The sequence below is a fragment of the Gorilla gorilla genome, chromosome 1 (assembly GCF_029281585.2).
Source record: "Gorilla gorilla gorilla isolate KB3781 chromosome 1, NHGRI_mGorGor1-v2.1_pri, whole genome shotgun sequence".
NCBI classification, from domain to species: Eukaryota; Metazoa; Chordata; class Mammalia; order Primates; family Hominidae; genus Gorilla; species Gorilla gorilla.
The window spans coordinates 105,402,037-105,428,663 of record NC_073224.2 but is presented as its reverse complement, the minus strand read 5'-3'; the positions used below and the strand labels follow the sequence as shown (position 1 = coordinate 105,428,663).

Genomic DNA, 26,627 nt, shown 5'->3' with positions numbered 1-26,627 from the left:
TGGTTTAATCATAGCTTACTGTAGCCTTGAACTCCTGAGCTCAAGCAATCCTCCTGTCTCAGCCTCCCAAGTAGCTGGGACTACAGGCACATGCCACCACACCCGGCTAATTTTTAATGTTTTTGTAGATATAGGGTCTCATTAGATTGCCCAGGCTGGTCTTCAACTCTTGAGCCCAAGCAATCCTCCTACCTTGGCCTCCCAATGTGCTGGAATTACAGATGTGAGCCATTACACCCAGCCTCAAATGAGTTTTGGCAAGGGAGCCAAGACCATTCAATGGGGAAAGTAGAGTCTTTTCAACAAACAGTAGTGGGAAAACTGGATATCCACATGCAAAAGAATGAAGTTACAGCAATACAAAAATTAATTCAAAATGAATCAAAGATTTAAAGTAACAGCTAAAACTGAACTGTTAGAACAGGGGAAAAGCTTCATGACACTGCATTTGGCAATGATTTCTGGAAATGACACCAAAGTCAGGACAAGAAAAGAAAATAAATAGGACTACATCAAAATTAAAAGCTTTTGTGCATCAAAGACACTTTGCAAGACAAACTCAGTTCCTGCCTTTATGGAACTTTTAGCTTAGTAAGGCAGTCTTCCAAGTTATGACGAATGCTATGAGAGGTGTTATAGAATTGAATTGCAGAGGATATAAAACTTCAAAAATCCTCAGAGGATCCTCAAGGGGGACTCACATACTAGTGCAGCCATGGATACATTGGATATGTTTTCTTTCTCATCTTTCTGTTCTAGTCCCTTGGGACAGACCTTGTGTAGGTCAAGAAAGAATCCTTAACTGTATTGGAGTTGAAGGTTCAAATCCCATTCTCTTAAAAAGTGGAGTAGTGGCCCGGGCACGTTGGCTGATGCCTGTAATCCCAGCACTTTGGGAGGCCAAGGCGGGCAGAACACCTGAAGTTAGGAGTTCAAGACCAGCTTGGCCAACATGGTGAAACTCCATCTCTACCAAAAATACAAAAATTAGCCAGGCACGGTGGTGGGCACCTATAATCCCAGCTACTCAGGAGGCTGAGGCAGGAGAATTGATTGAACCCGGGAGGTGGAGGTTGCAGTGAGCCGAGATGTCTTATGTCTTGTTCTCACGTTCTTTTGAATATTGCATCATCAGTAGTTAGCAGTTTGCTTTCTCTGACATCCTACTCTCAGGCGGGATGACTCTGGATCCTCTCATTTAAAAAATTATTTTATATATAGATAAAATATATAGCTATATTACCCCACCGGTAACAAAGCTTCTAAAAGCTCAGGGTCACATCCCTGAGGTGACCCTCTCCTGCCTTAAAGTGTCTGCCTGAGAAAACTCAAGGCTGCCAAAATAATTTACTTTGTTCCAGCCAATACCTGAGAATAGGCCAGGGGCAGTGGCTCACGCCTGTAATCCCAGCACTTTGGGTGGGCAGCTTTCTTTCTCTCTCTTTCGTTCTTCCTTTCCTTCCTTTCCTTTCCCTCCCTCCCTTTCTCTCTTCTCTTCCTTCCTTCCTTTCCTTTTCCTTCCTTTCCTTTCCCTTCCTTTTTTTCTTTCTTTCTTCCTTTCTTTTTCTTTCTTTCTGTCTCTCTTTCCTTTCTTTCTTTCCTTCCTTCCTTTCCTTTCCTTCTTTCCTTTCTTTTCTTTCCTTTTTTTGAGACAGCGTTTCGTTAGTTCTGTCACTCAGGCTGGAGTGCAGTGGTGCAATCTTGGCTCACTGCAACCTCTGTCTCCTGGGTTCAAACAAATCTCCTGCCTCAGCCTCCCAAGTAGCTGGGATTACAGGCGTGTGCCACCACACCCGGCTAATTTTTGTATTTTTTGTAGAGATGGGGTTTCATCACGTTGGCTATGCTGGTCTCGAATTCCTGACCTCAGGTGATCCGCCCGTCTAAGTCTCCCAAAGTCCTGGGATTACAGGCATGAGCCACTGCGCCCGGCCTGAGGTGGGCAGATTTCTTGAGCTCAGGAGTTTGAAACTAGCCTGGGCAACATGGTGAGATCTCCCCTGGTCTCTACAAAAAAATACAAAAATTAGGCCGGTCGTGGTGTCTCACGCCTGTAATCCCATCACTTTGGGAGGCTGGGGTGAGAGGATTACCTGAGGTCAGGAGTTTGAGACCAACCTGGCCAATGTGATGAAACCCCATCTCTACTAAAAATACAACAACAACAACAACAAAAAATTAGCTGGGCATGGTTGTGCACCCCTGTAATCCCAGCTACTGAGGAGGCTGAGGCTGGAGAATCGCTTGAACCAGGAAGGCGGAGGCTGTTTTGAGTTGAGATCGTGCCACTGCACTCCAGCCTGTGCAACAGAGCGAGACTCCCTCTCAAAATAAGAAAAAAAGAAAAAAAACAAAAACAAAAATTAGCCGGGTGTGGCATCTGTAGTCCCCAGCTACTCGAGAGGTTGCAGCTGGAGGATCGCTGGAGCCGGGGAGGCAAGGGTCGCAGTGAGCCGAGATCATGCCACTGCACTCCAGCCTGGGTGACAGAGCCAGAACTTGTCTCAAAAAACAAACAAACAAAAGACACCTAAGGACAGTGTTGAGGATGGTATCCTCACCAGTCTCTGTGGGAGGATGGAATCCTAACTTCCATAAATGCCAGCTAGCAGACATCATTGACCTAAGCACATTTACATTGACTAATTCTGTAAATGTTCACTTCCCTGACTCTACTGACCCTCTGTCTCACTGTCCCCTAACCTCATTTTCCCTATAAAATACCCATTACTTGCATACAAATTGCAGTTAAGTTCAGTTCACGCTGAACTGTTTTTCCTTATTGTAGTAGTTATTACTGATTGAAATCTGTCCTTTCCACTTTAGTGTCCGGCTTTGTTTATCTTTGACAAAATTCACCAGTTTGATTCAAGACACAGTTTCCAGCCCCTGCTGTGGAGTTACACTGAGAAGGAAACCGCTGGAATTTAGTTTCACCCCTACACTTCCAATGGAATTTTTCTGTTTCTTTAGAGGTGGGCAAGGGCCCTTGACAATAAGGAAACTTTCAGACTTGTCTAAGGTCCCACAGAGAGTGCTTGATCCACCTGAGCTATCACACCCCACAGGGTATACACAAGTGTATTCTTCTTTTTTTTTTTTTTTTTTGTGACAGGGTCTCGCTCTGTTGCCCATGCTGGAGTGCAGTGGCGCCACCTCGGCTCACCGCAACCTCCCTCGGGTTCAGGCGATTCTCCCACCTCACCCTCCCAAGTAGCTGGAATTACAGGCCTGGCTAATTTTTTGTTTTGTTTTGTTTTGTTTTGTAGAGGTGAGGTCTCACCATGTTGCCGAGGCTGGTCTTGAATTCCTGGGTTCAAGTGATCCTCCCGTCTTGGCCTCCCAAAGTTCTGGGATTACAGGCATGAGCCACCGCACCCGGCCCTGATTCCTTTTTTTATTCTAGCTTCAAGATTCAGTTCTACCGTTATCGGCTGTGTGACTGGGTAAATCACTACACCGCAAGCCTCGGTTTCCTATTTACCAAATGGGTCGAATAATGCCTGCCACATGGGGCTGCTCTGAGTAGTACAGATGTAAGAGATCCTGTGTTCACTGATATTTTCATGTGGGCTTTTTGATAATGATACAAAAGGAACATGAGAACTGTGACTTCTAGGCCGGGCGAGGCGGCTTACTCCTGTAATCCCAGCACTTTGGGAGTCCGAGGCAGGCGGATCACCTGAGATCCGGAGTTCGAGACCAGCCTGGCCAACATGGTGAAACCCCGTCTCTAGCAAAAATACAAAAAATTAGCCAGGCGTGGTGGCAGGCGCCTGTAATCCCAGCTACTCGGGAGGCTAAGGCACGAGAATCGCTTGAATCTGGGAGGCGGAGGTTGCAGTGAGCCGAGATCGCTCCACTGCATTCCAGCCTGGGGGCCAGAGCGAGACTCCGTCTCAAAAAAAAAAAAAAAAAAAAAAAAAAAATTGTGACGTCTCACTCATGATCAGCGTCTTTAAGTGGCCACCTCCCCACCCCACCTTCATGCCTCCCTCCTCCTTGAATCGTGTGTTAGAACGCTGTGATCTGGTCCAAACTCCACGGAGATGCGATGCGAAGCGATGTTGGGCAATTTCAATTCTCTGTCTCGGTCGCCACCTAGGATTACTGCATGTTCAGCTACGACCTCATCAACATGGCTGCTGGAAGTCGCCTACAGGAAAAAGAAAGAAATGACACTGAAGGATCACTTCCGCTTCCGTTGGCGCAAGCGCTTTCATTTTTTCTGCTACCGTGACTAAGATGGAAGCGTTTTTGGGGTCGCGGTCCGGACTTTGGGCGGGGGGTCCGGCCCCAGGACAGTTTTACCGCATTCCGTCCACTCCCGATTCCTTCATGGATCCGGCGTCTGCACTTTACAGAGGTCCAATCACGCGGACCCAGTAAGTTCTCGGCGCTTTCGCTTGCGTAGCGGGAGGGACCGTGGGGCCTGGTGCTGCCGGCTGGTTTTGAGAGCCCGGGAAGGTGAGGCGGGGACCCCGGGGACGCGCGAACGGCAGGGGAGCTCAGGGCGCGGAGTCCTGGAGAATGCAGAATAATTGGAAGGAATTACAGAAAATCAGAAGCGCAGCTCAGTGCGCGGAAAGAGGGCGCAGTCCACCCCCCCTCTCAGCTCCCACCGTTCTCACTCTTTAGGAACCCCATGGTGACCGGGACCTCAGTCCTCGGCGTTAAGTTCGAGGGCGGAGTGGTGATTGCCGCAGACATGCTGGGATCCTACGGCTCCTTGGCTCGTTTCCGCAACATCTCTCGCATTATGCGAGTCAACAACAGTACCATGCTGGGTGCCTCTGGGGACTACGCTGATTTCCAGTATTTGAAGCAAGTTCTCGGCCAGATGGTGTAAGTCATCCAGAGAACAGGAGAGTGGTTCCCAAGTAGAGAGGGGAGTCCCGTTTTTTATTCCCTTCGATGGGATGGGGGGACTTGTTGCAGCGGGGGACTGGGAGAGTTGTTGGAGGTGGGCGATCTGTGTTTGCAATAGAGTTTTTGGCATTAGGAGGTGTAAAATGGGGGAAGGTGTGGTAACTTCTTTTGGGGATGGGTGGAGACCCCGACTTAATTCTCTCCCTTTTCTCACAACCAATTCCTTTTAAGGATTGATGAGGAGCTTCTGGGAGATGGACACAGCTATAGTCCTAGAGCTATTCATTCATGGCTGACCAGGGCCATGTACAGCCGGCGCTCGAAGATGAACCCTTTGTGGAACACCATGGTCATCGGAGGCTATGCTGATGGAGAGAGGTTCATATGAATACAAATAACTTATTTCCTTTACCACCCAACCTAGTACCTGTGTAGTATCTCTTCTGTCTCTTCTCCCCAAGTGAATCCCACTTTAACTCAGACCCCATGGTCCCCTTCTTCAGCTAAGATGAACCTAAGGTGAAATGAGTTTTGACCCATTGTGTCCTGTTAGCTTCCTCGGTTATGTGGACATGCTTGGTGTAGCCTATGAAGCCCCTTCGCTGGCCACTGGTTATGGTGCATACTTGGCTCAGGTAAGTAGTAAGTCTAGAGGTGGGGGAAAGGGAAGACAAAAGGAAATGGATTAGTGGTTGTCTGCTTTTCTCCTGAAATTCTGATATGAGGGATGGGCTGGGATCGCTATTACTGGGCAGATGGTTTTCTTTGTAGTCTGGGGGCTGTAGGTGTTGACACTGATTCCAGTGACAAGATGACATGACTGGGAGTCACCAGACATGCAAAGAGAGGACACCCTAGAACTTCTTCTTGAAGTGGCTCTTAGCTTATTTTGTAAGCAGAGTTCATTCTGGTGAGGCAAGAAGTAGAATGTCATCTTTTCACTCTTTAATGCTTTTTATACCATAGATTTGAGACAACTAGCCTGTTATTCAGCCCAATATCCCCCCATGGTTTTCCCCCAATCTCCCTAGCCTCTGCTGCGAGAAGTTCTGGAGAAGCAGCCAGTGCTGAGCCAGACCGAGGCCCGCGACTTAGTAGAACGCTGCATGCGAGTGCTGTACTACCGAGATGCCCGTTCTTACAACCGGGTGAGGGATGTGCTGGGAACCTAATTGGCGGGCTCTGGATACTTGCAATCCCTGGGTCTCTATGCTTTGAAGAACAGATTGCCTTACTTGTGTGACTCCTATTTTCACATTGGGGAAGACCTCCACCTGACCTTTCATTTAAGGACTTAAGGCGTGGGCATTATTGAATGCTCTGCTTTCTTCCAGTTTCAAATCGCCACCGTCACCGAAAAAGGTGTTGAAATAGAGGGACCATTGTCTACAGAGACCAACTGGGATATTGCCCACATGATCAGGTGAGTAATAGGGAAAAAATTGGTGACAGACTTGGGAGGTCTTTGGCTTACGCTAAGCTGGGCTTTTCTGGGAGGCTCACCCAGGAAAATTCTCTGGGTGGAAAGTTTTGGTTGGACAGTACAGCTATTTTTAGGAATTGATCCCTTTATGCTTCACAATTTTATTATTCTGTCTTCCTTTTTTAGTGGCTTTGAATGAAATACAGATGCATTATCCAGAACTGAAGTTGCCCTACTTTTAACTTTGAACTTGGCTAGTTCAAAGATAGACTCTTCTTTTGTAAAGTAAATAAATTCTTCAAAATGCTTGCTGAGTGGTTTTTGTCTGACTGGGTCACACCAAGTGCAAAACTGCTGAGTACTGCCATGTGCCATCTCCCTCCCTGGTCGGAGAACCCTTGTGGTCTTGCAGCACATACAGAAATTCTCTCTGCACAATACAGAAAGACACACTAGCGTCATTTGGAGCTGTATTAGAAGCAGAGCTTCCTGTAGAAGCCAGACTTAATTTTTGTGTGCTAACTGGCTTTTGTGTTCAAATTCCCCTCCCAAATCTTCCTCCACTGCACTGGATTATCAAAGAATACAGATTTCTTAATGTTGGCTGTGATTTTCATTAAAATACCACTTTAAAGATAATCTAGTAGAACTATCCTGCATCAGGTTGCCCTCAAGTCAGCTGGGGCATCAGCCATCCCTGGAATGGTTCTAAACCTGAATATTTTAGAGACAAAAGTCTCATTCTGTTGCCCAGGCTGGAGTGCAGTGGCATGATAATAGCTTACTACAGCCTTGAATTTCTGAGCTCAAGCAACCTCCTGCCTCAGCCTCCCAAGTGCTGGGATTACTGGCATGAGCCATCATGCCCAGCTTGAATTTTTAAAATGAACACTGTAGGCGATTCTGACACATATCCTCTCCAAACTTATTGAGAAAGAAAATATAGGCAGCAAATTCAAAGTACAGAAATTCAGTGAGAACTGAAAGAAAAAATAAAACCATCCCTCCATTTGCATTGTCCGTAACAACAAATTTGTAAAGCCAAACACTGAGCTTTCAATCTGAAACCTCCACACATTCAGTCTCAACACAGAAAACAGTCAATAAATACATGTTTATTGATTAAACTGAATTATAAAAAACAAAACCAAAAAAAAATTTCCTTCTACTACTAAGCCATGCAGGCAGAGTCCACAAAGACAACTTCCTGGCCAAAACCCAGCTGATCCACTGTTGGTATGATCTTAAAAAAAATTACCCATCAAGAAAGTCAATCGTGTGCAGAAGACAGGAACCCCAGCTCTGCTAAGGCTGTGGCTGCTGCAGAGACTACCAAAGAGTAGGATTAGGTTGTTGTAGATAGACGTGACCAACCATAGTTCTTGAACTTTCTCAAAGGCAAAGGCTGACTTCAAAGTCCATTGTCTGTCAATAAAACGGCATCAGGCAAAAAGCTGGGGAAGAGAAGCCCAGATGGATCCTTAGCTGTTTTCAGATGTCAAGGGTTCACAAAGCTGGCCAAGCTGTTTCTGGAAGGGACTTTTCCAGTTCACTATATTATAGTGTGCTGGGGGATGAAAAAAACAAACAAAAAAGCAGGGTGAGGTGGGAGAAATGGGTGGTAACAAATGTCACACCTGTACCACCAGGCCCATCACATCTTGAGCATTCCCCAGTCTGTGAAAGCCTATTAAACAGGGTCACCTAGAAAAAAAACAAGTTTATAAATCCATTTCCCCTCATTTTATTAAATGTTCCACTTATGTACATTTTAAAGACGAACCATTTACAAGCTTGTGCAGGTTGCCTCCTTGGCTCACAGGAGGGGAACATTGTGGAAAGCCTCAGGATAAACAGAAGACTTGGTTTTTTGCTCCTTTTCTCTGTACGGTACAGTACGTTTTGGTTTACAACCATGAGTACATACAATTAAAAAAATCCCTCATGCAAATTGTAGAAAAAATTTTCTTTCCTTGAAGCTGGCAGTGAAAAATAAAGATTCATGTCATTTTCTTTGTGCACACCCCTGTGCGCTTCTTCCTGTCAGATTCTTCCCTAAGTATTAAGAGAAATAGGGGAAAGCCACAGAGCACGCTGGATTTCAACAAGTGGTCTTGTCTTTTTAAAGTTCAACACTTCTTGAACAATTAGCTCCTGGCTCTAGGACCAGTAATCCCTTAAACAGGCATGCTCTCCATCTAACAGGATGAAGTTCAGTAAAGCAGGGACTGCCCCTGGGGGCTTACAGGATGAAGACTCAAACTGGGAATGGCTTCCACCCTAAAACTGTTTGATCGCTTCAGTACCTCTTGCTTGCTAATAACACCTGTATGATCCTTTGTCCAGAGGGATGGATGGTGTGAGAATGGGGAAAGGGGCCAAGGATCACAAGTGCAAAAAATATTGTTTATGTCATGTTTTGGAGGGAAGGTGGTGAGGAAAAGACAAATCTATTCATTCTGGATAATTAAAGGTGGTTTCATGCATTTTTAAAGCCACAATTTTATATCTAGGGTTGCTGTAGAAACCAACATCTCTGGAGAGGGAAGGAAAGAAAAGGAGAAGGAAGAGAGAGTTCAGTGGGACTTTTTTTCCATTTTCATTTTTATATAAAAGTGTTAAGACCACAATGAAAAAAGTTTTTTATCCATATATATAATAAACCAGTTTGTGAGCTACATAATTTGTCTTTCCCATCTTCAGAAATGTTCTCACATTAACAATGATTAGATAGCATCATGCCCAAAGACATTGGCCACACAATAAAACAAACAAAAAAACCCAGTACTATGATACAATTGAGGTAAAAGGGGAAACAAAAAAATTTAACATTCGCCCACAAATAATTTTTTTTCTTTTTCTTAATTTTGTCAGAAAAATACCAAACACAGTGATTTAAATTAAAAAAAAAAAAAGTCACAAAAACCTGTTTTTAGCAGAAGTGAATGACCAATGGGCCAGCTCCTTGGCTCAGACGTGATTACTATTGGTTTTCCTAATTAATCCACAAATCCACAGGGAAGTGTAAGTCAACTTCAGGGGGGAGTGGTGGTGTAAAATTAAAAAATATAAACCAAATACCCCACCTGGTATGCCCCCTTTTCCCTAAGCCCCTTTACCCTCCCTCACATGTTCCCACCCCCACTCCACACCCCCTCATGACCCCAACACTCAAATCTCCATCAGATCTAGGTCAGCTTCTTCAAAGCCATAGAAAGACTCGGTCTCACTTTCACCCTCAAAGAGCTGGTGAAGACTTTCAGGCTCAATTGTCTCTTCAGGAGATGATCTGGGTCGTGGAGTGGAAGACTCAGAATGTTCCCCACTCAGCTTCAGTTGCTCCTCTAGGGAGGCAATTAGCTCCTCCTGCATGTCAGCATTTCTTGTAGGTGAGTTAATGTTGCCATCGGGGCCAGGCAGAACACTAGCCACCAGGAAGGAGCGCTGAACTAGCTCTGGACAGTCCCCAATGACACCTAGCACTTCACCCAGCCAGACAAGCACCAGCTGAAGCAGGACATCAGAATCACATGCAGTATCTGCCATTTCCCGAGCCTGTTCCTTCCATTTTTTATGCAGGAAGTTCTTGACAGTTCTTTTGATGCATACATCTAATGGCTGAATTTTGGAGCTACAACCTGCTGGGACCACTGCAGGCAAAGTGCTAGAGGCACTAAGCATAGCCAGTACCTCTTCTGACAAGTGAGTGCGATGACAGTCCATCACAAGCATGCCTTTGCTGCGCTGGCAAGCTGTGTGCTTCTGCCACACTCGAGTTGACCACAGCTCCATGATCTCGTCATCGCTGTAGCCACTCTCCTTTGCCTCTAGCAATATGGAGTCTGGCATGTTAGCAGGCTGATCCATCTGCCCTCTGTAGAAAACCAGGGTGGGAAGGACAGTGCCATCTGCCAGAATGGCTAGGACTACATCACACCAAGGTTCCCCTGTGCCCACTGTCTGCAGGGCATTCTCCTTTCGATCATCACTGCTCAGCACCTCTGTATCCAGGAACAAAGAAATCTCATCAATAGCCACAATCATAGACAAGGGTAAGTCCTGGTTGTGAATCTGCCGTTGTACAAAATCAATGAAGAGTCCTGCATTCTCTGCTACATCCTTAGGTAGGGTGTGGGCCACAGCTCGCCGGGCATGGGGAGTCAGGTGGTGCCGCAGCATGAAACGCACAGCCCACTCATAGGAGATCTTAAACCCCCCTTCCAAAGAACGTCCTATTTTGGTGGCCTTCTGGAACAAGGTCTCCTCATTTACAGGTAGCTGTTGTTCACGCTGGGTTAGCACCCACTCAGCCAGTTTCTCTTCTGCCTCAAAGCTCAGATATTTGCCCTCTAGATTCTCCCCCTGGGAGGCCTGGAAACGTCGAAGCCAACGGCGAATACGTCGCTGGGGATTTCGGAAGTGTTCAGCTGCCTGTTCTGTATTGCAGCATAGAGCAAACAGTACTACTCGAAGCTTCTTCACAGACAGCTGCTCCTTTTTGCCAACCCCACCACTACCACCACCACCTGATGCTAGCTCAGGTTCTTGGGTGACTGGGCTCCCTTCATCCTGATCATCAACATTCAGACATTCGGCTCCCTCTGTAGCCAGCGGTGGAAGGGCTAAAGCCTGCGGGTGAGTGGGGGTTGGTGGTGGGGTTGCAGTTGAGGCTGGTGATGGGAGTGCTGGGGCTAAGGGAGTTGGTAGCTCTTCAGGCTCAGCTGGGGTGGCCCCCGCAGATTTCACAGTGGCAGCTTTGTTACTGGGGAAGGAAGGAGGAGGGTACATATTCTTCACGTTCCGGTCATGCACTCGGTCACGAGTCTGGCCATGCCTAAAGGGGTGAGGAGCAAAGAGAAGAGGAGAAATCTCAGTTCAACTAGGAAATTGAAATAATAATATGATAATAATAATAATAATAACAAAGAGTAAACACACTGCAAACCAGAAATTAAATTGTGAGGTGAGTTTTTGTTACCTTGAGTGAGCTATCCAAGTGAGTCCTATGGAAAATGAAACAACAAAAATAGTTGGCTCAGTGAAAAAATAAGCCCTCCAAAGACAGTGCCCTGGGATTTCAACTTACTACATACAAATACGCTGTTCGCAGTGACCAGCTTTCCCAGTTTTATATAAACTTCAGGTCGGAAGGTTTCTAATTAGGTCCAGCACATCTCAACAGTGAATGAGTGAGGCCAGGTAGGTATGCTCCTGATGCATACAGTACGAACCTGTATCTTTTTTCCTCCCCTTGCTCAACTAATCCCCTTCTCTCCTACTTACCCCGTGGCAGGATGCTGCTGGATCTGTGAGAGGGGTTGAATACCAAATGCTTGGCCATAGCATCGCCCACAGAGGTAACAAAGGTACATGAAGTGCAGGCCAGCTTGATTCCACTAAAAAAGAGAATTGAGACTATGTAAGACAAATACAGCATTGACACTTGAGACCATTAAGCTTTGAGGCTTAAGAAAGAAAAGGAATGCCCTCCCACTTTCTCCTTTTTCTGAAATTAATTCACATAACCACCTCTCCAAATAATGAAAAACCTGAAAATTAATGTAAAAACCTGAAAAATTAAGATGCTGCCAATAAGTTTTTTCTTACCTCACAGAATTTTTAAACAAAGCCAAATACTTGGGGCTCTTCCGTGGAACATGATTGCTGAGAAAGACAAAGAAGTGGTATGAGTTATGGAGTTCTGCTGGCTAAGCTAGAGATCATCAGCCAGTGACAATGCCCCCAACAAAAGAGACGCTTCTTCAGTGCACCCTAATCTCAACCTAAGCCAGTTTTCCTGTCACCATGCTTCTTAAACTTTAATATGCATACAAGTCACTGAGGATCTATTAAAATTCACATTCTGGTTCAGTAGGCCTAGGGTGGGGCTGAGAGTCAGCATTTCTAACAAGCTCCCACCTAATACTACTGGTACTTGAATAGCAAGGCCCTATGAAATTAGAGCACAGACCATCAAAACCGAAAAAACAAAGCCTCTCACTCTGCTAGAAGAGAAGAACAAATAGCTCTAAGAGTTGAAGGAGGAAACATATTAGAAGCAGGGGAGAAAATGAAATGAGTGCTCAAGAATCTGGCTGGGGCCGGGCGCAGTGGCTCATGTCTATAATCCCAGCACTTTAGGGAGGCCGAGGCAGGTGGATCACCTGAGCTCAAGAGTTTGAGACCAGCCTGGCCAACAAGGTGAAACCCCGTCTCTACTAAAAATACAAAAAAATCAGCCAGACATGGTGGTGCACACCTATAATCCCAGCTACTTGGGAGGCTGAGACAGGAGAATCACTTGAACCCAGGAGGCAGCGGTTGCAGTGAGCCAAGATCATGCCATTGCACTCCAGCCTAGGGGACAGAGTGAGACCCTGTCTCCAAAAAAAAAAAAAAAAAAGAAGAAGAAGAAAAGAAGAATCTGAACTCTCAAGCTAAAACACTGGTTAAAAACCAACTTACTTGATCATGTGGTTGGCATAAGCTCGAGAACAGCAGGTGCTATAGCGACACAGAGAGCAGTGTACATAAGTAGGGAAATGATTAGGGAAGTCTGGGATCTCGAAGCTGCACTCCAGGCATGTCTGCCGGCCCATGACACTCCTGTGGGGGAAAAAAAAAAGAATTCTCATTACTGCCTCATGGGTCCCCAAAATGTAGGATTTTCAGAAAACAAACCCTGCTAAAAAGCTACCAGATTGCACTGTGTATCAGCAATAATCCTGGCCACCCAGTCCCCACCCGCCCAGCACTTAGAAGAAGGCGCTGACATTTTCCTAACAGCTCTCTTCTGGATGCTGCGCTGGACAGGGGGATAAAGGAAGACAGGCAGAGGGTCCATTGAGGAGGTCAGCGGTGCTGCCTCCTGCAAGGCGCTGGGAGGTGTATCATTAGAGGATACAGGAACAGTTCGTGGCTGCCCTCGGGAAGCCCGGATTGTCACCTGAGAACCAAGGGAAGTAACAATGAGACATCACCCACACTAAATTTCAGAATACTGAAAATCTCTATTCCTCCCTCCCTGGGCCTATAAAAGACACTGGCAAACTCTTTACCTTGGTGCCTGGTTTCAAGCCCTCCAGCTGCTTGGGTTTACGGAAGGTTTTATGGTGTTGAAGCTTGTGTTCAATTTTGTCCTTGGCAAAGAGAAACTGCAGCCGGCATTTGTTGCAGTGATAAACATTTCTCTTCTGAAGTGGGGGAGGGAAAAAAAGAGACAAAATCCCTTAAAGGTTCCTAATAACTTTTCTTTTTTGAGGAGAAAGCAGATCAATGTCAACCATATCATTCTTCCCACCTTTCTGTTGATAACTTAAGAGAGTAAGAAAGAAATATGCAACATGACCACAAAACCTACCATTGAGAATCATCATCTCCCGTGATATCAAAGAAAGATGGATTCTAGTCCAGGATGACTAAGTTCTCAAATCATCCTTTCCTGACTTGTTTTAACAATTTGAATGAGTGATGTAACCTTTATTTGTATTATATCTTTACACTGCTGACAATTGGACATTCTTCTGGACATTCTTCATTCTTCTTTTTTTAAAAAAGGACAATGTACATAGTAAAGTCATACTTTTTTTTCTATACTCTTCCAACTTTGCTTTCAACTCCAACACTCAGTCCCCTTCCATACAAACAACTTATTACCAGTTTCCTGAGTATGCTTTCGTGGGCAGTCTACACATACAACTATATCACAAATACATTCATATCCAATCATTACCTGCCTCGCCCCCTTTTTTTGAGACAGGGTCTCTCTCTGTAGCCCAGGCTGGAGTGCAGTGGCATGTTCATAGCTCACTGCACGTCCCAAGTAGCTGGGACTACAGGCACGTGCCACCACGCCCAGCTACTTTTTGTATTTTTTTGTAGAGACGGGGTGTCACCATGTTGCCCAGGCTGGTCTTCAACTCCTGGGCTCAAGTGATCTACCCGCCTTGGCCTCCCAAAGTGTTGGGATTACAGGCGTGCATCACTGTGCCTGGCTCCCACTTCTTTCCCTTTCCTTTTTGTAGAGATGTTGTCTCACCATGTTGCCCAGGCTGGACTCCACCCCCTGGGCTCAAGTGATCCTCCCACCTCAGCCCTCTTCTTTTTCTCCTTTTAACACAAATGATAGCACTTGTCTATACCTTGCTGTTTTCCCACTTAACACATCAGTATATACAGATATGTCTCCTGGTGAGACCATTTTGAGGATTCAGTCTGCCTAGTATTGAAGTCCTTCAAAAATAGAACCCATGTCTATGATTTTCTTTAGTAGGATAACAAAGCTCTGTAAGCTTAGGCTAAGAGACAATTTCCATGCCCCTATTTGGAAATACAGTTGTGGTAGACAATCAGCAGTCACTACTGTGCAAAGGAGACTATGAGTGTAATAGGGTACATATGTTTGTGTGCATATGTATGTGAATATTAAGCACACATGCACTCATCTTATTCTCCATTTTGAATCCTCTCTTATATACCTTTCACTCTCCTCTAGTGGCTCTCTTCTTGTAGTATTTTAAAACGAAGTCATAGCTTTTCATCTTATAAGGAAAATAAAAGCAATAAAAAACTCTTCTTTGCCACTTCTTCCTCTGGATTTACCTACCCTGGGTCCTCCCTTTTTATAAATAAACTTCTTTAAATACATCGCCTTCATTTCCTTACCTCTCATTCATTTGTTCTGCTGAAATCTGACTTCCACCCTACCAACCAACAAAATGGCTCTCATCAATGTTGCTAAACTAAAGGCCTGTTTCTAAGTCTCTGTGTTGCTTGACACCTTCCTGTAACATATGACATTTTGATCACACCCTTTTCTTTAAAACACTTTCTTCTCCCCAGTTTCCTTAAGGTCAAGACTCTTCTGGTTTTCCTCCTAGTACTATGGTGGTTGCTTTATAGATAAGGGACTTCAAATATCCTAAGCCTTCTCTTATTCTCAACAGGGTTGGGGGGCCCATGGCATTTAAGTTTAAAATCTACAGGATTTATATAACGCTGATTCCTAAATCTTTTCTACAATCCAGAGTTCTCTCACAGGCTTGAGATCTATTATCCAACAGCTACACTTGACATCCACAGATACTGCTAACTTACAATATCCAAACTCATGATCTCCCCCCTCACAAATACACTTTCTCTATTGTTTCTATTTCAGCAAATAGTTCCCTCATTCACCCAACTGCCCAAGACAGAATCTTAGGCCCTATTCTTAACTACTGCATTGCTACCTTCACCTAATCCATCTCTACATCATAAATATCACAAATCTTCTGAATATCTCTCAACTCTACCCTCTTTTTCTTTATTTCAAAAGCCAATAGCCACTATCATCTCTCACCTAAACTACTGAAAAAGGCCTTCTAGCTAGTTTCCCTAACTGTAGTCTCAATCTCCTTTAATCCATTCTCTGCAGTGCAGGTAGTATAAAGCCTTAACTAAAGCTGAACACATCACTCCAGGGCTTAAAACCCCTTTAGTGGCTTCCCAGTGAATTCTTTTCATGGCTTAAAAGATCCTCCATGATCTGTCCCTGCCTAACTTCCAACCCCTCTGTCTCTTACACCCTACACCGAATCTCTCTCAATTTCTTGAACCTCCACAATCTTGCTTTGTGCCTTGGGCACACTGTTCTTCGTCTTATTTCATCTGGCTCATTCTTATTCATCCCTCAGGTATTGAACAACACTTCTTTCTGGAAGCCTTACTAGGCACCCAGAATAGCTATGTGATTTTCTATATCCTATAATTTCCCCAACACAGTACTCTTCATGCTTTATTGTATTGTTTGCCTTGTTTACTACTAAATCTCTAGCATCTAGACTAGTACATGGCACATTAAGTGAATTCAATAAATTTCTGCAAACATACGCATATTATAATCTCTGCCCAAATTATTTGCCTAGCTCAGCCCTGGCCCCAGCATCCATGTTTAAAAAAAAAAAAAACAAGAGAATATGGGAATTGCTTGGTGCCTAGTACCTGGTGCCTCATGTAATGCTGTTGGAATGCATTGCCATTTTTGAAGACCTTCAGGCAATAAGGGCAGAGCAGATGCCGGGTATCCTCATGGATCATCCGAAAATGGACATCTACCTCAGAGTAGAGTGAGGAGCGATATTGACACACCTGAGTCACATAGGAGGGAAAATAAGGCTAAGAATGAAGTGAACAACTGAGAGGCCTTAAAAAAAAAAAGGTAGCAACAAAAATTTTTAAATTAAAAAAAAAAAAAGTTTTCCCAAATGCATAGAAATCAAATTATTTTCCTGACTTTGTAATGCTGGGCTATGTTTGTGATAGGTTTAGCTATTACTTTAAAAATAGGAAGGGACAGAAAGTCTAATAATAATCCATGTTCTCTAAGAAAAATAAAGCCTCTTCTGTCAATTTCCAAAGGGCACGTTCAGGAGACAGACACTCCCTTAGAATACGCACATGTTCCCTGGCTAGTCTACTTGTGGACATGTTCTTTTATGTTTTTCTCCTGCATGGAAACCCTGAAGATAAACTGTTTACTATTTCTTCTGTACCTACTCAGAGTTCCTAAACTGAGTGTATGCAGTAGGTGTTCAGCAATATTCATTAGTAGATTCTTTGTATTCTTCCTGAGAGCAAAACTGCTAAAACTCCCTGGAGAAAAAGGCAATACCTGGCAAACATAAGGCATCTCTCCAGGCTTATGAGTATCCTTCATATGCTGGAGAAATAGTGGCTCACTTTCAAACGCCCACTCACAGATCTTGCACTTGGCTGTAAGAAGAAAAGTAATCAATAAATCCACTTGAAAATAAGACAAAAGTCCTGCTGACTCACAATCTTTATTTTCTCTGACTCCTTTATTTTGATTTTCAACAATCAATAAATCATAGGTCCCTTCTGTTCTTTCTTTAAATGGCTCCACCTTAACATATATGTTGCTGATAATCTTATGTATGTAGCTCAGACTTCTTACCAAAGCTTCATTCTAGATCTTATCTATAAGACATTTTAAATTGGTTATTCTATCGTCAACTCTAACCTAATTCAGCATCCTCCTGGCTTACCACTGTTTCCCTTTTTCCTTTCCCCATTTCTTCCTGAGCTCAAAATTTAGGCACTATCTCGGATTCCAAACCCTGCATTCTGTCACCATTATTTCAAACTGCATGTAGGAACTGTCACTTCTCTATTCTTATAATAAGGCAAAAACTTGGTACTAGCCCATATGATTTCCCACTGCTAATCAGCTGGCCTCCAATACCTCCTACTCTCTTTGAAATTGTCCATTTTGTCAAGCTTATGAGAAAAAATTTTGACAAAATTTTATGACACAAATTAACAATTTTGTCAAACTTCTGAGACAATTTTTGGTAATTTCATGTTGGCCAGGTTGGTCTCGAACTCCTGACCTCAGGTGATCTACCTGTCCCAGCCTCCCAAAGTGCTGGGATTACAGGTGTGAGCCACCGTGACTGGCCCTTTTTTTTTTTTTTTTTTTTTTTAAGAGACAGAATCTCACTGTTGCTCAGGCTGGAGCATGATCATAGCTCACCGCAGCCTCCTGAGTAGCTAGGACTATCCTTTGAGCTCAAGCGAGCCTCCTGTTTCAGCCTCCCAAGTAGCTAGGACTACAGTGGTGCACCACCATGCCCAAGTAATTAAAAAAATTTTTTTTTTGTAGGGACAGGGTCTCGCCAAGTTGCCCAGGCTGGTCGGAAACTCCTGGCCTCAAGCAATCCTTTTGTCAATCCACTTCAGTCTCCCAAAGTGCTAGAACTACAGGTGTGAGCCAGTGCACCGGCCAATTTTGGTAAGACTTTTAACTGCTACATATTTTTAATTATACAGTATGGCAAAAAGAGAGAGATTATTTACATTTTTGTCACTTTAATGGAATTAGTTTCAAGTTTTTTGCAAATATGAAAACTGGAAGCTTAAAGCCTTGGGCATTTACTGGACAATGTCTAACCTCCCCCTGCCCTCAGCCCCCTACACCCCAGCCAAAGAAATATGAATAAAGTTGAAATAATTCTTTTTTCTTTTTTTTAACTACCTAGAACCCTGGATTTTTGTTTTGAGACAGAGTCTTGTTCTGTCTCGCAGGCTAGAGTGCAGTGGCTCAATCATGGCTCACTGCAATCCTGACCTCCCAAGCTCAAGCAATCCTCCCATCTCAGCCTCCCAAAGTGCCAGAATTACAGGTATGAGCCACTGTGCCTAGCCTAGTAATTTTTTAAAGTAAAACAAACAAACAAAAGCCAGGGGTTCTTAATCTGGGGTCTATGGAACAGGCCTCTAGGAATCCAGGTTTTCTCTGAAATTATTTGCAAAAGAGTAAAATGTAGATTTTTCTAGGAAGAGGATTCACACATTTCATATTTATTCTCAAAGAGGTCTGCAACTCCATTTAGAAACACTGTCTAGAGGTACATTAGGTGCTATGAAGACATGGATAAATAAGAAATTCTGCATAAAGGAATGAGGAAAAGCTATAACAACATATAAAAGCTGAATTGTCAAAGAATGGGGCTCAGCCAGCCAGAGAGAGGACCAAGAGAAAAGCAGGAGGAAAGGCAAGTAGGTATCAAAGTTAACCACATGTTTGGGAAACAGTTAACTAGCAACAGAACGATATTATCTCTTTTCCACTCACCCCCCGATTTGTTTACCGCTCTCATTTTTCTCTTCTAGAACACCTTTAAGCAATATTTTGTCCAGGCCTTTCTTAGTCTATGTTTTCCCTGGGCAATCTCATTCACTCTTTCTCCTATAACCTATTTATCAGCTCTATTTTCACAGCTGTCATGCAACATCAATAATAAAAACACTTATTAAGCAATTTCTAATGTACAAGCATCAGGTTAAGATTTACATGTGTTGGCTGGGCACGGTGGCTCACGCCTGTAATCCCAACACTTTGGGAGGCCAAGGCAGGCGGATCACCTGAGGTTGGGAGTTCAAGACAAGCCTGACCAACATGGAGAAACCCTGTCTCTACTAAAAATACAAAATCAGCCGGGCACAGTAATGCATGTCTGTAGTCCCAGCTACTTGGGAGGCTGAAGCAAGAGAATCGCTTGAAGCTGGGAGGCAGAGGCTGCGGTGAGCCAAGATGGCGCCACTACACTCCAGCCTGGGCAACAAGAGCGAAACTCCCTCAAAAAAAAGAAAAAAAAGATTTACATTGTGTTATCTCAAGAAAACTAGTGAGGTAGGAACTCAAATATAAGGGGATTTAAGACATCTCTGGTAACCTTTGACACATCAGTTCTACAGGGGAAGGAGCTAATACAGAAAAAGATTCAAGAGGGAGAATGAATTGATTCTCCACGGTGGCTATCCTAACACTGTCCCTCTGAGCACCATCACCCTCATTCCCTCCTTAACACCTAACACAATCTCCTACTTTGAGGAAATAGGCATGAACAACTGTAACTTCTGCTGCTTGTTTTCCAAATTATGGAAGGACAGATCTCTTGCACCTTCCTAAGGCTCATCCAACCTCATCATGCCATGTATTCCAAGATTTTGTCAATTCGTTTTCCCTGTCTTCAATCTTCCCCACCCCCGACAGGCTCCAACTCCTAAACATGGTTAAGCTCCTTAAAGCATCCTTCTCTCAATCCTATTTCTTCCTCAAACTTTCTCCTTTCCACTAACACAAGATTTTTTAAAGATTAGAATAACCTACATCTGTTACCTTTAATGAGTTGCTCAGGAAGTGGAGGTAACGATGCCAGGAAGAAAAATGTTATAATATTTGAAAAAATGGGCCGGGTGTGGTGGCTCACGCCTGTAATCCCAGCACTTTGGGAGGCCGAGGCGGGTGGATCACGAGTTCAGGAGATAGAGACCATTCTATCCTGGCTAACACGATGAAACCCCGTCTCTACTAAAAATGCAAAAAAATTAGCCGGGCGTGGTGGTGGGTGCCTGTAGTCCCAGCTACTCGGGAGGCTGAGGCAGGAGAATGGCGTGAACCCAGGAGGCAGAGCTTGCAGTGAGCCGAGATCGCACCACTGCACTCCAGCCTGGGCAAAAGAGCAAGACTCCGTCTCAAAAAAAAAAAAAAAAAAAAAAAAAAGAATATTTGAAGAAATGTACCTTAAGATAGCCACTATGGAAAACAGGAATAATAACTAATAGTCTTAACCATTTTTTAGTCCCAAATCTGACACTAACAAAAACTATGCAACCTCTCCCTTGAAAAATGCACACACACAGGCAAAGTTTATATGTAATTTCAAGGGGCTCACAGGACACCTCACCACCAAGCAGGTTAAGATTTCTGTATTAGACATAAATATTAAAAGACTATGAATCAGGGCCGGGTGCACTGGCTCACGCCTGTAATCTCAGAGCTTTGGGAGGCAGAGGCGGGCGGATCATCTGAAGTCAGGAGTTCAAGACCAGCCTGGCCAACATGGCGAAACCCCGCCTCTAATACAAAAATTAGCCAGGTGTGGTGGTGCACGCCTGTAATCCCAGCTACTCGGGAGGCTGAGGCAGGAGAATTGCTTGAACCTGGGAGGCGGAGGTTGCAGTGAGCTGAGACTGTGCCACTGCACACCAGCCTGGGTGACAAGAGTGAAACTCCATCTCAAAAAAAAAAAAAAAAAAGAAAAAGAAAAGAAAAAAAAAAAGACTATGAATCAGACAGAGTGCAGTGGCTCACGCCTGTAATCCCAGCACTCTGGGAGGCCAAAGCGGGTGGCTCACTTGAGGCTAGGAGTTTGAGACCAGCCTGGCCAACATGGTGAAACCCAGTCTCTACTAAAAATACAAAAATTATCCAGGTGTGATGGCACATGCCTGTAGTCCCAGCTACTTGGAAGGATGAGGCAGGAGAACTGCCTGAACCCGGGAGGCTTAAGTTGCACTGAGCTGTGATTGCGTCACTGCATTCCAGCCTGGGTGACAGGGTGAGATTCTGTCTCAAAAAAGACTAAGAATCAGCATTAGACAAACTTATGAAAAGAACCCTAGGGCCATACAAGCTCCTTCAAGTCACTGCACTGCTCTTAAACAAGTGTGAATAAAAACGTAATACTACTTTTTGGGTTTTTTTTTTTTTTTTGAGATAGGGTCTTACTCTGTCACCCAGGCTGGAGAGCAGTGGTGTGATCGTATCTCACTGCTGGCTCGACTTGCTGGGCTCAAACAATCCTCCCACCTCAGCCTCTTGAGCAGCTGGGGCTACAGGCACATGCCACCACACCCGGCTAATTAAAAAAAATACAAAAACAGAGATAGAGATAAGGTCTCACTATATTCGCCAGGCTGTTCTCAAACTCCTGGGCTCAAGCAATCCTCATGCCTTGGCCTCCCAAAGTGCTAGGATTAGAGGCATGAGTCACCATGCCTTGGCCTGTAATGTTATTAAGATGATACTGTTATCACAATTAAATATAATGATCCACTGATATTCTGGGGACAACTCAGAACATTTTTAAATAAAGTAGGTATTGAATGTTATTAAGGATTTCTGATTAATTCTGTTAGATCTTTTTTTCTTTTTTGAGATGGAGTCTTGCTCTGTCGCCAGGGTGGAGTGCAATGGTGCGATCTCAGCTCACTGCAACCTTCGCCTCCCGGGTTCAAGTAATTCTCCTGCCTAAGCCTCCCGAGTAGCTGGGATTAGAGGCGCGTGCCACCACACACGGCTTTTTGTATTTTAGTAGAGATGGGGTTTCACCATGTTGTCTGGGATGGTCTCGATATCCTGACCTCATGATCCACCTGCCTCGGCCTCCCAAAGTGCTGGGATTACATGCATGAGGCTCCGCGCCCGGCCCTCTTTTTTTTTTTTTGAGACAGCGTTTCACTCTTGCTGCCCAAGCTGCAGTGCAATGGTGTGATCTCAGCTTACTGCAACCTCCGCCTCCCGGGTTCAAGCAATTCTCCTGCCTCAGCCTCCCAAGCAGCTGGGATTACAAGTGTGCACCACCATGCCCAACTAATTTTTTGTATTTTTAGTACAGACAGGGTTTCACCACGTTGGCCAGGCTGGTCTTGAACTTCTGACCTTATGTGATCCGTCCGCCTCAGCCTCCCAAAGTGCTGGGAGTACAGGCGTGAGCCACTATGCCGGCCTATTAGATCTTAACAAAGGTACTGTGGCCACACACACACACACACACACACACACACACACACACACAAAAGGCCTTATTTTTTAGAGCTACATATTAAAATATTTAGGAGAAAAATATCATGATGTCTACAATTAACAAACAATTCAGAAAATAAAAGGAAAAAAATCCCCCAAAATATTAGCATGTAAAAATAAGCTACTTTTTGAAAAGGTATCTGCACACCCATGTTTATTGCTGCACAGTTCACAATAGGCAAAATATAGAATCAACCTAAGTGCCCATCAACAGATGAATGAATAAAGAAGATGTGGTGGCTGGGCACAGTGGCTCATGAGGTCAGGAGTTTGAGACCAGCCTGACCAACATGGTAAAACCCCGTCTCCACTAAAAAATACAAAAAAATTAGCCGGGCGTGGTGGAGTGTGCCTGTAATCCCAGATACTCAGGAGGCTAAGGCAGGAGAATCACTTTAACCCAGGAGGTGGAGGTTGTGGTGTGCCAAGATTGCACCACCGCACCTCAGCCTGAGCGACATAGCAAGACTCCTTCTCAAAAAAAAAAAAAAACAAAAAAAGATGTGGTATACATACCCAGTGGAATATTATAGCCATAAAAAAGAATGAAATTCTGTCATGCAGCACATGGTTAGAACTGGAAGTCCCTAAGTGAAGTAAGCCAAGCACAAAAAGACAAATATCACATGTTCCCACTCATATGTGGGAGCTAAAAAAAAAAAGTAGATCTCATGAAGAGAGTAGAATGGTGGTTACCAGAGGCTGGGAAGAGTAGGGGAGTAGGGAGTTGAAGAGAAGCTGATCAACAGGTACAAATATATGGTTTGAAAGAAGAAATAAGACCTAGTAGACCAGTAGGGTGACTACAGTTTACAATAACCTGTTGTAAATTTTAAAATAGCTAGAAGAGAATAATTTGAATGTTTCTAGCATAAACACATAGAGTGATGAATATTCCAAGTACATTGATTTAATTTTTACAGATTATATAAATGTATATTAGATTATCACATGCATCCCTAAACCATGTACACCTATTATGCATCAATTCTTTTTTTTTGAAAAAGCTACTTTTGGGCTGGGCACGGTGGCTCATGCCTGTAATCCTAGCACTTTGGGAAGCTAAGGTGGGTGGATCACGAGGTCTGGAGTTTGAGACCAGCCTGGCTAACATGCTGAAACCCCGTCTCTACTAAAAATACAAAAAAATTAGCCGGGCATGGTGGTGGGCGCCTGTAATCCCAGCTACTTGGGAAGCTGAGACAGGAGAATCGCTTGAAACCAGAAGGCGGAGGTTGTAGTGAGCCGAGATTGTGCCACTGTACTCCAGCATGGGTGAAAGAATGAAGCTCTGTCTCAAAAAAAAAAAAAAAAAGAAAAAAAGAAAAAAAGTTACTTTCGACCGGGCATGCTGGCTCATGCCTATAATCCCAGCACTTTGGGAGGCCGATGCAGGTATATCATTTAAGGCCAGGAATTTGAGACCAGCCTGAACGACACGGCGAAACCCCATCTCTACTAAAAATAAACAAACAAAAAAATTAATTGCGCATGGTGGCACATGCATGTAATCCCAGGAACTTGGGAGACTGAGGCACAATAATTGCTTGAACCTAGGAGGCAGAGGTTGCAGAGAGCCAAGACTGCGCCACTGCACTCCAGCCTAGGTGACAGAGCGATTGCCTCCCCAAAAAAAAGCTGAGCATGGTGGCTCACACCAGTAATCACAGCACTTTGAGGCTGAGGTGGGTGGATTGTTCGAGCTCAATAATTTGAGACCAGCCTGGGCAGCATGGCAAAACCCCATCTCTACAAAAAACACCCCCCAAAACAAAAAAACCCCCAAAATTAGCTGGGCGTAGTGGCATGTGTCTGTAAGTACCAGCTATTCAGGAGGCTGAGTTGGGAGGATCATCTTAGCCTGGGAAGTGGAGGTTGCAGTAAGCCAAGATTGTGCCACTGCACTCCAGCTTGGCTAACAGAGTGAGACCCTGTCTCAAAAAAAAAAAAAAAAAAAAAAAAAACAACAACAAAAACTACTTTCATGCCAGATCTGTCAAGGGTGCAAAAAAGGAAGTTACGAAAGACTGCAAGAATAAAATTGATATATGCTAAGGAAAGGTGATTTTGGTAAGCATAAAATTTTATCATAAGAGACTGAAAAATTAAGTCAGGGAAACCAAGAGAAAAAAGATCAATGAGGGTCTACATTGTTTCTTTTCCATAAGGAAAAACTTATCTTCCCTCTGTGTAATTTTATTATTTGTGGAATTTTGGAATAACAAAACCCACCCCCCATATTACGCGTAAAAATGAGTTAGGTGCCCAGACTGGGCAACACAGCAAGATCCTGTCTCTACCCCCAAGAAAAGGAATAAATTAGCTGGGTGTGGTGGCGTATGCCTACAGTCCCAGCTACTCAGGAGGCTGAGGTGGGAGGATTGCTTGAGCCCAGGGGTTCGAGGCTGCAGTGAGCTAAGATTGCACCACTGCACCCCAGCCTGGGTGGCAGAGCAAGACCCTGTTGTCTCAAAAAACTAGTGTTTTCACTAAGAGGTATGGATGAGTTACTTTGGCTTCACATTACTGACAGTGAAGAATCTTGAGTCCTATTCTAGACCAAGCTGGCTACCCTGGCACTACACTGCTGTGTCACCATTGATTCTTTTTTTTTGAGACAGAGTCTTGCTCTGTTATCCAAGCTGGAGTGCAGTGGCGTGATCATGGTTCACTCTAGCCTTGACCTACTGGGTTCAAGCAATCCTCCCACCTCTACCTCCTGAGCAGCTACGACTATAGGCGTGCGCCACCACACCCAATTTTTGTATTTTTTTTGTACAGACGGGGTTTCTCCATGCTGCCCAGGCTGGTCTTGAACTCCTAAGCTCAATCTGCCTGCCTCGGCCTCTCAAAGTGCTGAGATTACAGGTGTGAACCACTGCACCTGGCCCGGTTGATTCTAATATACATTCTACTCCCAAATGATTAGTCCAAAGTTCCACTGTCTAATATGGTGGCACCAGCAACATGTATCTAGTGAACACTTAAAATGTGGTAAGCTCAAACCCAATTTAGATTTGTATTTCAAAAGATCTGTTTTTTAATGGAGGAAAAAAGAATGACAAATATCTCATTAATTTTAAATTTTGAGCTCATGTTGAAATATTTTTAATATACTGAATAAAATATGCTGTTAAAATTAATTTTGCCTTTTTTTTAAACTTTACAGTAGACGCCCTTTGCCAATGGGAAATATACGTTCCAAGACCCCCAGTGCATACATGAAACCTCAGATAGTATTGAACCCTATACGTACCGTGTTTTTTCATATATATATACCTATGATAAAGTTTAATTTATAAATTAGGCAAAGAGATTAACAATTAAAAATATATATTATATATAAAAGGACAATTATAACAATATACTGTAATAAAAGTTATGTGAATGTGGTGTCTCTCTCAATAATCTTATTGTACTGCACTCACCTAGTTTTGGACTGTGATTGAGACTAAAATTGAAGATAAGGGAGCGCTACTGTATTTAAAGTGAAAAAAATTAAAATTATTCATGAAGCTTGCATATTTCTACTGCCTAGTGTTACTGTAAGCCATTAATGTCAATCCCACCTCCCTTGCCAATAAATGGTCAAAGAGATATAAAAGGAAAGCAATTCTCACTCATAAGAAAACAGATTCAAGAAAGAAAGATGGGAAGATAAGATCTCTTCTTTGTCTAACAATTTTTTGTCTGGACATAGTGCCTGACACTTATACAGCCACCCTGCTATGAGCCAGAGACAAGAGAATTGTTGAAAAACAGCAGGGCAGTCAAGTTCTAGGCTGAAGCATCCATTTCTGTACCTCTCAGTTAAATGATATAACAGATATTCTTACTGTTTTCTTTTGTTTTGAGACAGAGACTCGCTCTGTCATCCAGGCTGGAGTGCAGTGGTGCGATCTCAGCTCACTGCAACCTCCACCTCCTGGGATCAAGTGATTCTCATGCCTTGGCTTCCTGAGTAGTTGGGATTACCTGCGTGCACCACCACAGCCAGCGAATTTTTGTATTTTTAGTAGAGATGTGGTTTTGCCATGTTGGCCAGGCTGGTCTCCCCTGGCCTCAACTGATCCACCCACCTAAGCCTCCCAAAGTGCTGGGATTACAAGTGTGAGCCACCACACCCAGTCCTTATTGTTTAATTCATTTTTAGTTAAGGATTTTTACTTGTAGCAAATGCATCCA

General features: G+C 44.0%; 2 protein-coding genes across 14 annotated transcripts in view; one reads left to right on the top strand and one right to left on the bottom strand.

Moving 5' to 3' along the window:
• Window positions 1–4,196: 4,196 nt before the first annotated feature.
• Window positions 4,197–6,598, top strand: PSMB4 (proteasome 20S subunit beta 4). Its single transcript, XM_004026639.3, has 7 exons — window positions 4,197–4,385; window positions 4,639–4,845; window positions 5,101–5,247; window positions 5,423–5,504; window positions 5,901–6,017; window positions 6,204–6,292; window positions 6,479–6,598. The coding sequence occupies exons 1-7, from the start codon at window positions 4,246–4,248 to the stop codon at window positions 6,489–6,491; spliced, it is 795 nt and encodes a 264-aa protein (XP_004026688.1). The 5' UTR covers window positions 4,197–4,245; the 3' UTR covers window positions 6,492–6,598.
• A 789-nt stretch (window positions 6,599–7,387) lies between these two features.
• POGZ (pogo transposable element derived with ZNF domain) overlaps window positions 7,388–26,627 on the bottom strand; it is a 56,605-nt gene continuing 37,365 nt past the window's right edge. For all 13 annotated transcript variants that reach the window (XM_031010040.3, XM_031010021.3, XM_031010036.3 and 10 more), the window contains 9 exons: window positions 16,944–17,044; window positions 16,274–16,420; window positions 13,351–13,485; window positions 13,066–13,238; window positions 12,758–12,898; window positions 11,900–11,956; window positions 11,576–11,688; window positions 11,271–11,295; window positions 7,388–11,126 (listed from right to left, as the gene is read on the bottom strand). In XM_031010040.3, the coding sequence (XP_030865900.1) occupies window positions 9,464–11,126; window positions 11,271–11,295; window positions 11,576–11,688; window positions 11,900–11,956; window positions 12,758–12,898; window positions 13,066–13,238; window positions 13,351–13,485; window positions 16,274–16,420; window positions 16,944–17,044 (2,555 nt within the window). In that variant the 3' untranslated portion in view covers window positions 7,388–9,463. The remainder of the gene's footprint in view (window positions 11,127–11,270; window positions 11,296–11,575; window positions 11,689–11,899; window positions 11,957–12,757; window positions 12,899–13,065; window positions 13,239–13,350; window positions 13,486–16,273; window positions 16,421–16,943; window positions 17,045–26,627) is intronic.

Bases quoted from the DNA above. Each gene is read 5' to 3' on its own strand.
- PSMB4 (XM_004026639.3), top strand. From the start codon at position 4,246: ATGGAAGCGTTTTTGGGGTCGCGGTCCGGACTTTGGGCGGGGGGTCCG. The intron at 5,505-5,900 runs GTAAGTAGTAAG...CAATCTCCCTAG, and splicing joins ATGGTGCATACTTGGCTCAG to CCTCTGCTGCGAGAAGTTCT. The intron at 6,018-6,203 runs GTGAGGGATGTG...GCTTTCTTCCAG, and splicing joins ATGCCCGTTCTTACAACCGG to TTTCAAATCGCCACCGTCAC.